The 15,086-nt window shown below is 58.2% G+C and overlaps 4 protein-coding genes across 7 annotated transcripts in view; 3 read left to right on the forward strand and 1 right to left on the reverse strand.

Annotated features, from left to right (window-relative positions):
• The first annotated feature begins 264 nt into the window (after nt 1-264).
• Nucleotides 265-1,558, forward strand: LOC104913653 (cysteine-rich tail protein 1-like). The gene has a single exon (XM_010720717.3). It carries the CDS (start codon nt 339-341, stop codon nt 720-722), a length of 384 nt encoding a protein of 127 aa, XP_010719019.1. The 5' UTR covers nt 265-338; the 3' UTR covers nt 723-1,558.
• Nucleotides 1,431-7,982, forward strand: LOC100547901 (RING finger protein 224). 2 transcript variants are annotated; one of them, XM_019621333.2, is made up of 2 exons: nt 1,431-1,570; nt 6,977-7,982. In XM_019621333.2, the coding sequence occupies exon 2, from the start codon at nt 6,978-6,980 to the stop codon at nt 7,482-7,484; it is 507 nt and encodes a 168-aa protein (XP_019476878.1). In that variant the 5' UTR covers nt 1,431-1,570; nt 6,977; the 3' UTR covers nt 7,485-7,982. The 2 variants fall into 2 exon arrangements, with proteins under 2 accessions (XP_019476878.1, XP_031411991.1); XM_031556131.1 differs by lacking the exon at nt 1,431-1,570 and adding an exon at nt 1,937-6,430.
• A 1-nt stretch (nt 7,983) lies between these two features.
• On the forward strand, nt 7,984-13,164 carry LRRC26 (leucine rich repeat containing 26). The gene is made up of 3 exons (XM_010720715.3): nt 7,984-7,996; nt 9,906-10,709; nt 11,447-13,164. The coding sequence occupies exons 1-3, from the start codon at nt 7,984-7,986 to the stop codon at nt 11,704-11,706; spliced, it is 1,077 nt and encodes a 358-aa protein (XP_010719017.2). The 3' UTR covers nt 11,707-13,164.
• Nucleotides 13,165-13,295: 131 nt separating this feature from the next.
• The window catches only part of GRIN1 (glutamate ionotropic receptor NMDA type subunit 1), a 29,049-nt gene continuing 27,258 nt past the window's right edge, over nt 13,296-15,086 (reverse strand). The window contains exon 20 of one of the 3 annotated variants that reach the window (XM_010720718.3): nt 13,296-14,467. In XM_010720718.3, coding sequence (XP_010719020.1) covers nt 14,399-14,467 — 69 coding nt within the window. In that variant the 3' untranslated portion in view covers nt 13,296-14,398. The remainder of the gene's footprint in view (nt 14,468-15,086) is intronic. The other 2 variants (XM_010720719.3, XM_010720720.1) reach the window with 2 other exon arrangements.

The following is a 15,086-nucleotide window of genomic DNA, read 5'->3' on the forward strand; positions in this document are numbered from 1 at the left end:
CGTCCCGTCTCCTCCCTTCCCTCGTCTGTCCTCTCTCCCCTCTTTCTCCCAGACTCGCTCTCCCGAAGCTCCCGCCCCACCTGCTCCCTCCTGGCCCCAACACTCCGCCTGCCCCCATGGCGTTGCTCAGGTGTCGCCCTCGCTGTCCCCCCACTCTGAGGGCCACACGAACGGGTCACTTGTTGGGCTCCTGTGGGGCTGCCAGGTAGATGGGAGCGCTCTGCTCCCCACTGTCCCCGCAGGTACCTACCCCACGGTGCTCCCGTGCGCTGGCTTCATGAGGTCCTCGTCTTGCAGGAGGTGGGGACTGGGCGCTGCCATCAGGCACAGACGGGGACATGGATCGCGGTGTTACCCTGGAGAACCCCTACGCCAGCGTGAACATCCCACGGTCCCAGTTCCAGCAGAGCTTCATCACTCACTACCTGGAGGACGAACCCACATCACCCACCGTCATTGCCAACCCCACCGTCGTGCCTGTGCACAGCACAGAGGAGCAGGCGGGCAGCTGGGACAAGCAGCCCATTTCCACAGAGAAGTCCTGGTCCCGGCCTTACAATCCCTATGCCAGCATGAAGATGCCCAATGGGGAATCACCCAACTCCTTCTACACTGTCACCCTGGACAAGCCACCCAAGGGCCATGGGCACGAAGATGATGGGAGGAGCGGCTGTCGCAGGTGCTGCCCCTGCTGCAGAAAGTGCTGCTGTGTCATCTCCTAAGGGTACAGGTGGGATGTGCAGGGATGTGGCCACCTGGTCTGGGCACCCTGGTTCGCTGCCCCATCGCCTTCTCTGGCTGCTGGGAGGTGATATCGTCTGGTTTTCACCCATGAACTGTGCAGCCAGATGCACCAGTGATGGACACCTGCAGCATCCTGAGAACTGAGAATGGAGCGTGGGAGAGAAGGATGGATCTGCTGACCCAACAGAGGCCAAGGGATCCTGAGGACAGTGTGTGCCAATGCAGATGCCACTGAGAAGGGCTCACACTGAAGATGGTGCTGAGCTGAGGTTCCCACTCTGCCCTGTCTGGGGAACCATTGTGGAGGGGTCAGGAACGCATCCCTGGCTGGGTTGGGGACACCCTGCCTTCTCCCAGCAGCGTCCCCATGCAATGTCACGGAGTGCTGTAGTGATGAGCTCAGGGGGTACCACCACTCCTTGCCATGCTGCTTGCCTGACAGAGGGAAGGAGGCAGGAGAGACAGACAGACAAAGCAGAGCCGAGTGCTGGCAGCACTCTGGAGCAGTGTTGGCACAGTGCAGGTATTGGGCTGCCAGGACCCTTTGCTGTGCCATACGAAGCTGCCAGTGCACCATCCTCAGCCTTCTGCCACTGCTGAGCACTGTGAGCAATGAGAGCGGGGCCCACTGCCCTCCTTACAGCACGCCGGGGCAGCTCAGCATTCAGGTCTGGACTGGGGAACAAACCAGCCCTTGTCCTGGGGCAGCTGCGTAAGCACTTGTGGCGGCTGCGGGGATAGGGCAGGGGCCTGGAAAGAGCGCGGGTGTGAGCGGATGACTTCAGCGCGCCACAAATAAATGACAGCCACCTCCTGCCCTGCCAAGGTACGCCTCTTCCCTCTGCCCTTGCTTTTCCGGGATCCTCAAGTTACTTCTTGCTTCTCCAGCGGGGCTCTGTAGTGCAGTGTGGGGGGCACGCAGTCCTCGCCTTTCCCCAACGCTTAACTCCTTCACCGCTGGCTGAGCTCCCCATCTCACTGGTGCCCAGCCCCCCTCCTGCATCCCCCTACCTGGGTGCTTCCAGCACAGCCCGCTGTGGCCAGCCTGGGGATGCTGCCCAGTGCTTGGCCTGGCCCTGTGTGTCGTCCTGGCCCTTAGAAAGAGAGAACTCAGCTTTGTGGGGGATGGGGAAGAGCTGGGGTCCCGGCTGGGGCAGCTGGGGCCTGGGGGCCTTCATGGCACTGCCTGGGCTGGCTGCGACTCCTGGGAGGCCACCAGCACTGGAAGCCTACCACTGTAGGTGACCACCCCTATAGAAGCCCACCAGCACTGGCAGCCCAACACCCCTCAGGTTCCCACCACCCCTCGTTTCCCACTACTCCTCTGTTCCCATCACCCCAAGACCTCTGGGGCCAGAGAGGCAGGGGATTGGATGGGGTCCTGCCAGCTTGGCTCTTCCACCTGGCCCACATCCCACGCTGATGGGTGCCAGAGGGTGTTGCCTCTCGCAGGACGATGCTGGCAGGGATGTGGCTCCACGCACATCCTGCACAAGGAGCTCTTGTCTGGCCACTGGCAGTGCTAACATGGAGACAAGCAGTGCAGACACAGAAACAAACTGACCCTCCCACCCGTGTTTGCTTTGTGGGCTCCCTGTCGTGGCTGTCAGCCCTTCCCCACCCTGAGCCCACCCGCAGTGTGGAGGCGGTGGCACAATGGTGACACACAGTGCCGACGTGTGGGGATGTGCCGTGGGGCAGAGCCCATCTCCCTCCAGCAGCACTGTGTGTCAGCTCTGCCCTTCGTTCCGTGTAACCTTGGGCTGATGACAAACACGGCTGCAAAGCGCTGCCTGCCAGCCCCTGGGCAATGATTAAGCTGAAGGCAGAGGTGGGCAGAGGAGGGTTTGGGGATGGGCACCGGGGTGGCCATGTGGGGCTTTGGGTGATGCTGGTGGTGGGGCCTATGGGTGCTGCCTGCGTTCATGGGATCATGAATTCTATAAGAAGCATAGAACCATGGGATGGCTTGGATTGGAAGGGACTACAAGGATCATCAGGTTCCAGTTTGGCAGGAAGGGTTTCTAACTGCTAGATCAAGCCCAGCTCAGGCTGCTCGGGGCCCCTTCCACATCCTTGAGCACCTCCAGGAATGGGACACACCCACACCGACGGGTTGTGGGTCCAACCCACTCCAAAATCTCCACGTCTTTTCTGTGCTGGGGGCCCCAGAACTGGATGCAGTTGTTCAGATGCCCTCTCATGAGAGCAGAGCAGAGGGGGACAATCCCCTCACCTGACAGCCATGACTTTTCTAATATGATGGAGAGCGGCTCAGCAACCACATCAGCCCTGGGATGCATGTCATCCAGCCCCATAGACTTGTATGCATTCATTCTCATGAGTCAGTCTTGGACTTGCTCTGCCCTTACAGTGCGGGGGAATTTGCTCCTCCAGTTCCCACCCAGAGGTTCTAAGATGTGATGTTCAGGGATGTGAGAAACACAAGAATCCTGGCAGCCAATGAAGACTGAGGCAAAGAACCCATTGGATGCCTCACCCTTCTCCATGTCTGTTGTAGCCAGTTCTCCTTTCCCATCTATCAGAGGATCTCTTTGGTCTGTCTCTTCTGACCTACATACCTATAGAATCCCTTCTTGTTGCAATTCCATTTGCACCTTGGCATTCCTGATCCCATCTGTGCATGTCTGGAGAGCATCCCTGTATTCTGCCTAGGTGACACGTCCTTGTTTCCACTGCCTATACGTGTCCTTATCCCTCAGCCTGACCAACACATCCTTGCCAGGCCATGCTGGATTTCTGCCTTCCCTGCCCGCTTCCTTATTCTGAGGGATGGAGAGCTCTTGTGCTCTCAGAAGGGCATCCTTAAGAAGTATCCAGCTTTGCTCCACTCCTTTCTCTCTAAGGACTTCTTCCCAGGAGATCTCATCCAACAACTCCTTATGTAGCCTGAAGTTGGCCCTCCTGAATTTCAGGGTCCTAACCCCACTTTTTGCCAGGTCCGCATTCCTCAAGACCATGAATTCAACCAGGGCATGATCACTGCAGCCCAGGCTGCCTCCCATCTTCATGTCTTTAATGTTCTCCATGTTGGTGAGCCCCAGGTCCAGCAATGCTTCGCCTCTGGTCTATCTGTCCAAGTTATCATCAATGGATTCCAGGAGTCTCCTGGATTGTTTACTGCTTGCTGTGTTGTTTTCCCATCCCTGTGGTTGAAATCCCCCATCAGGATGAGAGCCTGTGAGTGTGACACTTCTTGCAGCTGAAGCAAGAAGGTTTAGGCAATAGGTTCCCCATGATCAGGCAGCCTGCAGCAGACCCTGACCATCAGCTGTCCTTTACTCATCTGATCTCAAATCTTAACCCACAGGCTCTCCACCTGTTCCTGACTGTTTCTCAGAGGCAGCTCCTCATGGTCTATCCACTTTTTTTAACACAGAGGGCAACTTCCCCACCCCTCCTACCTCGCCTATCCCTTTACAAAAGCTTATAGCTCTCAATGGTGGCATTCCAGTGATGTGAACCATCCCACCATATTTCCCCGACAGCAATAAGGTCACAGTTTTCCAACTGTGCCGCGGTTCCCAACTCCTCCTACTTATTTCTTGTGCTGTGTGTGTTTGTGTAGGGGCAGTTCTCTATAGAGGTGGGGTGTTGGCAGGGTGCTGGGTGTGGGGAGAGTGCTGCTGTCCCATGTGGGTGCGGTGTGGGTGGTGATGTGCAGCCCCGGCTCATCTGTAGCAGACCTTTGCACTCTGCAGATGGGGCCTCTCCCTGTTCTGCAGTGCCAAAGGTCCCCACGGCTCCTGGGATGGTTTGTAGCTGAGTGCTGGGAACAGATAAACACTTTTCCCACCCACTGGTTGCTGCTGAGTGCCCTGTGCCCAGGTTTGGGTGTCTCCCAGGGCACACAGAGCTGAGCTGGTTTCAGGCAATGTGTCTCTCAGTGTACCTATGCCACCCAGGGGTCTCCTTCCCCCAACCCAGTCCTGCCCGCAGGTCCCATGTGTCCCAATCTGCAGGAATCACAGCAGGGCTGAGCTGGAGGCAGCTCTGTGTCCCGCTGGTCCTATCCCTGCTTCAGCACAGGGTGCCCAGCACCAGGACCGCGTGGCTTCAAAGACCCCACAGCCCCTCTGTGCAGGCACTTATTGACGGATCCCCCTGAGCCCGCTCTCCTTGCCAGCTTTGGGACATGCAGGACATCCCCAGGCTGCCGGGTGCCCAACCATCCCCGAGCAGATGGGTATCGAATGGAGCACCCAGTGCCCATCTGTATGCCCAGCGCTGCCCTGGCTGCCAGCATGGGGATGCCACCCCCAACCCGGTCCCGGCAGTGGGATCCCACCCGGTCTGTGCTGCTGGGGACACGTCAGGATACAGCTGCTTCGACCCCAAAGCTGCGGTGCTGTCCTGCTCCCGAGCACGGGGGTCAGGGTCGGGCTTTCCCGAAGCGAAAGCCCCCATGCGAAGCCCCATGAGGCTCTCGGTCTGCAGCTCCCCCCCCCTCACCCCCGCCGGCTCTTCCAGTTCTGGCTTCGTAGGAACAGATTGGGAACCGCTCCTGCCTGCATTGCTGCCTGCTGCCCTCTCCTGCCCGCAGGCAGAAGTGCCGAGGGCTCCTGGCTGTGCTCTTCTCTTCCGGGATCCTGGATTTGTCTTTTCAAGTCCTCTGCTCTCCCTGCACGGCTGTGACACTGCTACTCACCCGCTGGGACCCAGGCTGCCACTACGCCTGGACCAGGCACCAGCACGGACCTGACAGGTGCTCCCGAGGGTCCAGGCTCTCCCCCCCAACTCTGGCGATGAGCATCATTTCCAGAAGAGCAGAGGGCTCCAGCGCTGGAGTTGTCAGCCCCAGCTGCAAGAGCAGGGACAGGGCAGCAGGGCATCGATGTGGCTTCAGTGGCTTTTCCAGGGAGCTTGGCCTGCCAGTGTCCCTCAGCTCCTGCCCAACACCAAGCATCTCTGAACTGCTGCCACCAGCAGAGCTGTGCTGTGCTACCTGCCCCTCCATGGTCAGCAAGGACACTGTACACTCAGCACAGCTTGGGTGCCACTCTTCCTCCCCACTCTCCTGCCAGTTCCTGCTCGATTCAGTCCTCCTCACTCTTCTACTGACCTTCCTCTCACAGCCGTTACCTCCAGGCACTGTGCAGGGATTCTGTCTCCCTGTACTGCCCTGCACATGGAACCCACATGCCAGGCAGAAGCTGTGGTGCCTCTGTAGCAGTCCCAGCTCCCCAAGCCCAGCCCTTGTTGTCCTCACCCTTTGGTGACATCTGTCCCATGCACGTCCCAGAGCATCCACAGGGCGATGGGACTTCTGCTGGCTGACATCTGCCCAGATATACCTGGATGAGGATGGAGAAGACTTTGCTGCTGCCCAGGCACAGCCTGTGTCCTCCAGTGTTTCAGCCTGGTCTCACAGGGACAGTTTCTCCTGCCAATGAGGCAGAACAGGTGGCTAATGAATGCTCCCAGGAGGAGAGGCAGGGCTTCGATTTCAGAGGGCTTTGTTATCTGGGAGCTCGTAATCCAATCTCCCAGGCTTGGCTTCCAGAAGCAGATCTGATACTCATCTGCCCCTGAAAGGCGAGCCCCTTCACATCACACAGCCGGGCAGTCGCCAGACCCAATGCTGCTCCCAGGACTGCCACAGCCCCCCGGGGTGGTGCTGCCCCTCTGCCACCTCCCCTGAGGACTTGGGGAGGAGAGCATCCAGGTAGGGATGGGGGACAGGAATGGGGGAAGCAGGGGTACCCACGTGGACCAAAATGCCTTTTGGAGAGGAAATAGGGTCCTGGTGGTCTCCAGGAGAGGGTTGCAAATGTGTCGAGATGATGTTGGACCCCCCACTTCCTCCCCACCAACCTGCATGTTCCCTGGCATCCACAGCACAGTGCTCCAGGGCTGGCATGGAGCAGGGCTGTGGCATGGCCTGGCCCTCTGAGCACTGCTCCCATCTCCTCCCCACCCCATGGTGCCCACTGACCCATAGCCCCAAGAAGGCAACTGGGATCTGGCCACCCCCAAACCTTTTGGGAGGGAAAGAGGCATTCAGCACAGCTCACGGTGGGGACACAGGGTGACACATGGATAGCACAGCCCCATGGATGAGGGCATCCCAGAGCCCACCATAGGGCAGGGTCCCCAGTAACCCCAGGAACCCACAGCCACTCCAGCTGCATGGAGCTGCTTTCTGCACTTCGGCTACAAGCTGATATCCTTTCCCCAGCTTTTTCTTCCTCCCCCCTCCTGCCCCCCCCAGCATGTCCCAGGCTGGTAGCAGCCCCTGTGCAGAGGACGGGGGGCCACGTGCCGAGGCACACACGCGCACCCCAAGCCGGGGCAGCCAGAAGCTTGAGTGCATCATCTGCTACTCCTCATATGACCTGTGTGGCCGGCTGCCTCGCCGACTCTACTGCGGCCATACCTTCTGCCAGGCCTGCCTCAAACGCCTGGACGCCGTCGCCAACGAGCAGCGCTGGATCCCCTGCCCACAGTGCCGCCAAAATACGCCCACACCGCGCGGCGGTGTCACCATGCTCGACCTCGACCTGGCCACTTTCCTCCTCGTCAAGGCTGACAAGGAGCATCCCCGGGTGGCCGCACGCTCCCTGCAGGATGTGGCCACCAAGGGCTCGTGCAAGGAGCCGCCGGTCACACAGCAGCCGCTGGGGCTGTGCCAAGACGCAGTGCCCTGGGCACCGTTCCCGAACCGTGGCTGCTGCCGGCCGTGCATCTGCTGTGGGGTGACAGCAGCTTTTGAGACCTGAATGTGGGGACACGAGGACAGCAGGGTTTGATGGAGTGAAGCAATCTGTGCTTCCAAGCTGAGCTCTTGGGGTGCTGTCTGGGTCACATTTTGAGAATCTCCATGCCATGCCCCAGACTCATTGTGGATGGCAATGGTGGGGTTGTTCTGGTAGTCTAGGAAGGGCTCCAGCTTGTCCACGGGCTTTTTCCCATTCTGCTGGGATTTGGGCTGCAACAGGGGGGGATGAGAGTGCTCCCATCCTTCACCCTGCTGACTGACCCCTCCAGCAGCTCCAAACCTGCTCCAGCCATCACAGATGCTCCCAGGACCTAACAGCACAGCTTCTCCGTGCACGCAGCTCTGCAGTGGGGACACCTTCACCAGGACAGGTGGCACAGGAGCCTGACACAGCACACTGACTCAGGGATGCTCCAGGGAGTGTGCCACACTCTGGAGGTCCCACATCCATTAAACATCTCCTGAGCTGCACACATTGGTTGCATTTGTTGTTCATCCTCATGCTAACTCGAGGTAAGTCTTGCACCCAGAGCAGGAAGCAGGGTGAACCTGCTTTGCCCAGTTGCTTTTCTTTGCTTGCTCTGTTTGTCATTTACATGAGAAATATGGGGCACTGCAGCTGGACAGTGAAAATTGAGGATGATATTGTCATTGGGGTTCTTTGGATTGATCTTGCCTCCAACTGCTGTGCTCTAACACAATGTGGGCTTAGCAGATACCAAATGTGGAGGTCTGGGGTACACCAGGGTGATGTTAATGCAGCTCCTGGGGAGGTCTGGATGGACTCTGAGTCCATTTCCATGCGGCTGATGAGTTCTTGCAGCATCCCATTGCTGGGCACCATGGTGCCACCTCAGCTCTGCCCTTCACCAGGTGCCAGGACTGCAGCTGCAAGATCCCAATGCCCCCAGTGTGCACGGCACCCACAGCGTGCGCAGCACATTCACAATTCTGCCACTTGGTGTCACCTATCATAGAAGAGTCAGAGCCCCGAGCTGTGCCCAGCAGAGTCCAGGCATCTGCATCTCCATCGCTTCTTTTTGGGAATGGTTTTGGCCTGCTGTCTGGGCACCCCATTTCAATCCCCTTGTGCAGTGCCAACCAGCACAACCCTAGCATTGCTGTAGCACAGGGATGCTCAGAGCCACACCTGATGCTGGCCATGGGACTGGGCTTTGGAGCCCAAAATCTCCGAAGGAGGCATTGCCATGGGGTGCAGTCCTAGCTGGGGATGGGGACTTGAAGATGCTGTGCTCCCTGTCCAGAGAAGGTGTCAGTGAAAGGGACCTGAAGGGCCATATTGCTGTTGGTGTTGGGAACAGGGTGCCCAGCAGAGGACTTACAGGGATAGTGAAGGGATGGTGGTGGCACTGTTGGGGTGCAAGACCCACTTCTGGAGATGCATCTTGCCACTTGTCAGTGAGGTGTGCTGCAGAGTGGCAGTGAGTGAGAGCTCTGAAATGCTTCACATCTTCAATGGGCTCCCCGAGCTTTTGCTGGAAATGACCTTGTAATCTTTTTCTTGATGATTTTTGCACCTTAGTGCATTGGGCAATGCACCTCTGAGTGCACTGGGTTCCTGAAAACTCAAATCCACATCCATCCCAGGGTGCTGCACATTAGTGGGTGCTGCAGGGCCCTGTGGAGCGTAGCTGTGCCCTACCCAGGCAGGGCTGGGCTGGGCTGAAAGATTCCTCTGAATTATTTCCAGATGGGGATTAATGCAGCATACTGAGTTTGCTGCAGGGTAGATAAACAAATCAAAGCTCCTCTAGAGGCTATTAATGAACTGGTCTGCCTGCCGCTCCTGCCCCGGATCTGAGAACATCCCGGATCTGGCTGGGGGTGCAGGTTCTGCAGGGGTGGCAGGAGGTCTCCTGTGTCCCAAATGGCAAAGGAGCCATGAGGACACCTCCAATCCATTACTGAGATGGGTGGCATGAGGTCCTCTGGTTCCCCGGGGTTCCCAGGGAACTGAGGCATGGGGAGCTAGAACCTCCCTCCTTCAGCACCCGCTGTGGGGCTTTGAAACCAGAGTACGTGTAAACAGGGTGGGGGCAGACTTTGAGCCCGCCGGTGCCGGCACTGCCATGCCAAGGCCAGGATGAACGTGTTCCAAGTGGCAGCAGCCTGGCACATCCACCTTCCTTGTGTCACGTCGAGTGGAGGTCACATCCCAGCTCTCCTCACCTCTGCCAAGAGAAGCAGAGGCCAGCCAAGGGCTGCCCACAGGGGATGCTTTGTCCCACCCTTGCCGGGTACTTTGCCCTGGGTCCTCTGTGCGTCCTGTGAGCAGGACGGAGGCCAGAAGATCATTTTTTCCCCCTCCCCAGCCTGCAGTGCACACAAGCAGTTAAATATGGACAGCACAGATCTGGCTGCTTACCTGGCTGGAGCAGAGCCTGGCAAGGGGAGGGGTAAGGGCACGGCCGCACCTTGCCAGGGCAGGCATCACTGCAAAAATATTTGCTAAGAAAAGTGCGGCTCCACCCCGAGCACACCACAGTGTGCAGTGGGGAATGCGTGCAGCTACCGGGAGCCGGGCACATCCAGCTGCTCACTGCACCCAAGGGTGCCAGGCAGGGACGCGTGTCTGGGCAAGGCGAGGGGAGCTGGCATCCCGCCCTGGGAGCAACCCCGATGCCAGGGACTGGGGAGCCCCCACCGCATGGGTGGGCAACCATGGGCAGATGGAGGGGTCCCCGCATCCTGCTGGCCGTACTGCTCCTCCTGTGCCCGCTGCCCGCTCCAGCGTGTCCCCACACCTGCCACTGCTGGGCAGGGGACGTGGACTGCAACCAGCGTGCCCTGCACGAGGTGCCGCGGCTCCTGCCCACCAATGCCAGCACCCTCTGGCTCGGCTACAACCTCATCGCCGTGCTCGGGGCCCGTGCTTTCCCTTCCCTGCCGGTGCTGCTGCGGCTCAGCCTGACCCATAACCGCTTGGAGAAGATCCACCGGCAGGCGCTGCTGGGACTCGGGGCGCTGCAGGAGCTGGACCTCAGTGACAACTACCTGTCTGTGCTGAGCTCCGAGACCTTCCTGCCCCTCACCAGCTTGTCTATCCTCAACTTAGGCTACAACAGGCTGGAGCAGCTGGAGGCAGGGGTGCCACCTGCCTTGCCTCAGCTCCAAGCGATCTTCCTGAATGGGAACCCCTGGATGTGCTCCTGCAGCATCCTGCCCCTCTGGCGCTGGCTGGGACACAACAGGGAGAAAGTGCCAGGTGAGTGCCCAGGGGAATGAGTCCCCACACCCCCACCTGCTCCACTCTCTCTGGGCTCCCCCATCAGCTGCCAGGCTTTGGGTGCAGGGGCTGCGGTTCCTGGGGGTGCTGCAAGGTTCCCAAAAGCCAGCCCCGGTTGGGTGGATTTGTCCTCAGATCTGGTTCCTGGTGGCTGCTCCTTGGTACCAGCAGGGACTGCCCAGAGTGGTGGAGTGGGCACTGGCACCCAGCACTGTCCCCTGCAGTCCTGCCAGAGGGAGGACAAGGATGGGCAATGGGCACCTGTGGGGTGGGCGTCACAATTGACTTGATCAAGGCCCAATGCCTTCAGCCTCTTCCCTATGGGGAAGTCGCTATGAGTGAGGGTCTGACCCACTGGTGAGGTCTCTCCTCCCATTCCTTCCCATCCACCTCCACTGGTGGGGCTTTCAGTGCCATCTCCAGACTGCCTGCTCACTGCTGACCCCAGGGGAGCCATTCCCCACCCTGCCTGACCCATCCTGCCCCGGTCTGTGCCCACCTCCCCATCCCATCCCACTCCCCAGGGTATAGGACATGGATGAGTGTGGGACCCTCCCTGCTTCCTTTCTTTGAGCTCTACTCTGTGCCACTTTGACCAGCCTGGCCCCGCAGTCCATCCTCCTGTCCTGGTCCCCTGTGTCCCACACAGCCCTACTGTCCCACCTGCCTTGTCCCACCAGCCTCGTGTGCCCACCACCACCACTTCTCTCTTCCAGAGAGGAGTTCTCTCCAGTGCATGTTCCCAGAATCACTGAACACGTACCCGATCATGGCCTTTGGGAATGATTCCTTCCAGCAGTGTCAGACGGTCCCGCTGTCAGTCCAGAACTACGCTGCCTTTCTGCTCATCGGGCCCTTCTCCTTCCTGGCCAGCATCTTCTGCTGTACCTTGATAGGCTCCATTGTGGTCGTTTACCAGCATCTACGCAAAGAACCCCAAACCTGGAAGAGACCCCTCAGCAGTGGGTGTCACTGAGTCAGGGCCACCAAGGGCAGAGGGGACCTTTTGCTGATCCTTTTCCTCTGGCTCACCCCCTCTTGCCCCTTTGCATGCATTTCAGCGTGCCCCATTTACCTCGTGTCTTTCAGTGCTCTCATCACCCTCCACCCTGCACTCAGTGACTCTCAGCAATCCTTCACACATCCCTGCTGTCCCATGATTTGGTTTTTGGTGCATCCACATGCCATCTGTTTGGCTTTATGTGTGCCCCAGATATCTCCATGGGCCTACCTGTGCATTTGAGGACATCTTGGGTGCTTTTGGGGCAACCCAGAGCCTCCATCCATGTGTCAGATGGAAGTAGAATCATGGAATCATGGAACCATTTGAGTTGGAAGGGTTCTTTAAGGTCATTTGGTCCAAATCCCCTGCAATGAAGAGGGACAGCTACAGCTCCATCAGGTGGGGCTCCGAGCCCCATCCAGCCTGACCCTGAATGTCTGTAGGAATGGGGCATCCACCACCTCTGGTGGTGCTTCACTACTCTTATTGTAAAAAAAACCTTTTTTCTTATATGCAAAAGTACAACTGGGGTGAAGGGAGTAACTCTCACAGAGGAGAAACAGTCCCTGTGCACTGCAAGGCAACGGGAGCCACAATGAGATGCCTGTGAACATCAACCTTGCTCCATTAGCTCCAGTAGCATAGAAATTATTTCCTGCCTGTGCAAGAGCTGTGGAACAAGCTAGGGATGTGGCCAATGCATCCTTTGGCAAGCTTTTGGCAGAAGTTAAATAAGTCACACAGAGAATAAACTAAATGTAACCTCAGCTGTGGCCTGCTCTCATCTTTATTGGCAAGACACAGACCAGTCCTGTGTGCATATGTGGCTCTTTGGGAAGGTCTGGGCTTCCCATGAGGAGCTAGGACCTTGCCTGCCATCCTGCACAGCCACCTGGCTCCCTGCTCCTCCCAAGGGCACAGCCATCCTCCCTGGGGATTCAAACCATTGTGGCCATTGGCTGGGAACATAGGGACAAATGTCAAGCCGTGAAGAAGAAAGGGAGGCAAAGCTGGAAGGGAATGATGGCGTGGATGATGTCACAAGCTTATTGGGGGTTGTATGGCATCACAAAGAAAAACACTAAGAGGCAAAGGGTGCATGGGGTTGCTGCTCGGCCCTTCTCTCCACTTGCCTCCATGTTGGGCATGAGGATAAGGTCCTGCAGTGGCTGGTGAGATGGCTGCTGTCATCAGCCCAAGAGGGGAAAGAAAAATATGTCCCAGCAGCCTCAACCCAGATTCCATCAGGATGGAGGTGGGCGCAAGCCAGCTTGCATGGTGCTGGTGTTTGGCTTCAGGCTGGGTCTGTCCCCACAATCTCCATCCATTCTGGTATCCTAGAATAGGAACGCCTCACTCTTCCCAGCCCTCCCTGCAGCTCCTGGCCCTCTCCCTGCTCCATCCCTCCCTGTCCCCCCACCTTTTTTGCTGTGAGCCCTGCAGCAGTGCTGGGTGAGGCTCTGATTCAGCACAGGGCTTCCTGCCAGCTCTGCCGAGAGGCAGAAACAGATGGAGGCACACGGCGAAGCAATAAACCACTCCACAATCCAGTTTAGACTTTACTGAGCTCTTGCAAAAACTTGGTATCAATGTTACACTGACGTATAAAGTCGAATGGGCCTGATTTCTCAGCTGAGTGAGATGAACTTGATGGAGCCACTGCAGCCAGTGGGACAATGCTCACAGACCCCAGCTGCCACCCGAAAATCTTGCTGGCCCTGTCTGCCACACCTGCTTGGCTGGGGCAAGGAGGAGGTGGTTCTCACCACAGGGGCTTTGTACCACATTGCAGGTGGGTTTTCTGCCCTTGCTGCTCATACACACTCTGCAGGCACTCATCCCAACCTGGATGGTGTTTCCTGGGCGTTGGAGTGCCCACGGCTGCTTGAAACACCTGCCTGTAGAAGCTCGGTGCATAGGGAGGAATAGCTCTGAGCAGTCTTGTTTAATCGCCCTTTGCTGAGCTGGCACTCGATTTCCCTTGTTTGTCTCCTGGTCAGGTCAGCTACAGTGTGAAAGTTACGTGCTGGCCACGGCCAGGCCTTGGGGATGCCTTGTGTGCAGATATGGGAAGCCAGAATCCTGGCTAGGAGTTCCAGAGCACCACGTTTGGTCATACCACGGGCACTGAGAGGGGCTGATGGAGGGGAACGGGCGCTCATCCCCTGGCCACGAGAAGCGTGCACATCTCCCAGCCCTGCTGTGCTGGTGGCAGATCTCTGCATGGCAGCAGTCCTTGGCCGCTCCACGAGAACATCGCTGGGATCTGAGAGAACCCAGAGCCTGCAAAGCCAAACGTGGCTGCAGCCCGACAACGGCTCTTCCCTACCACTGCAGGACAGCAGGCACCACGTGCCTTCCAAGTCCTTTCCCCTCGCACGCAGCCAGTCAGTGGCAATACTGATCAACAACAGCACTGGTTGGGAGCGGTTATCTCTGTACAGTGAAGTCCAAACCCTGTCCTGGTTCTGCCGTGCATTTTGGGGCGTGAGTATGGCAGCAGGCCTAGGGAGGGAGGGAGATATACAATGAAGTCACCGTGTATGGATGAAGGATGCTTTACTCCCATCTCACCCTGAAGAACCCATCAGTGTCCCTTGAGAGGCAGTCCTGGCTGTGCCTTCCTACTGTGCCGGGTAAGGACTGATGGCCCTTGGGGAGAAGGTCACACCACAGTGCTGACGGAGGGGTCGGAGAGGTTGAGCTGGCCGGTGATGTCAGTGGGATGGTATTGCTGCAACACACAAATACACAGACAGAGAGAGAGGAGAGTTAGGCAGTCCTGGCACTCGCCCCCGCATCTCCTCACACCTCCTGTGTCCCTACGGGATATCTCTGGGGGTGATGCAACAGCCCCATATCTGCTCGGTGCTGAGGTCCCCTGTGTTCCAGCCTCGTGCAGAGGTCCTTGCAGACACTCTCCGTGCACCCTATGGCCGGATGGGGAGGACACTGGGGCATGGCGTGGTGCCTGGCACCTATGGATCCAGCCCTCGCCTGCTTAGGGGGTGCCACAAGAAAAAGCTGTGACCTGCCAGCCCAGCCCACGGCTGAGCATGTGGCTGCAGGGCATGGCCGGTGGCAGCTCCAGCTGTGCTTTGAGGCCATGGCAGTGCACCTCCTTGCCTGAGTGCCTCTGCTCTTCCTACCCTTCTGTGCAGGTGAGGAGCTGTGCTGTGTGGTTGACTGGCGACAAGCTGTAGCGTCACTTGCTACTGTGATAGTGCAGCCTGTGCAGGAGATGTGGCCTGGATTTGGGGTTCTGCACTCCTTGCAGTGGGGTGCTCAGCCAACACCCCTGGGAAAGACTCCCAGCTGCATCCCCACCAGCAGGGAGAGCAGAAACACCTCTC

This window comes from Meleagris gallopavo, chromosome 19 (assembly GCF_000146605.3).
Source record: "Meleagris gallopavo isolate NT-WF06-2002-E0010 breed Aviagen turkey brand Nicholas breeding stock chromosome 19, Turkey_5.1, whole genome shotgun sequence".
In the NCBI taxonomy this organism is placed as follows: domain Eukaryota; kingdom Metazoa; phylum Chordata; class Aves; order Galliformes; family Phasianidae; genus Meleagris; species Meleagris gallopavo.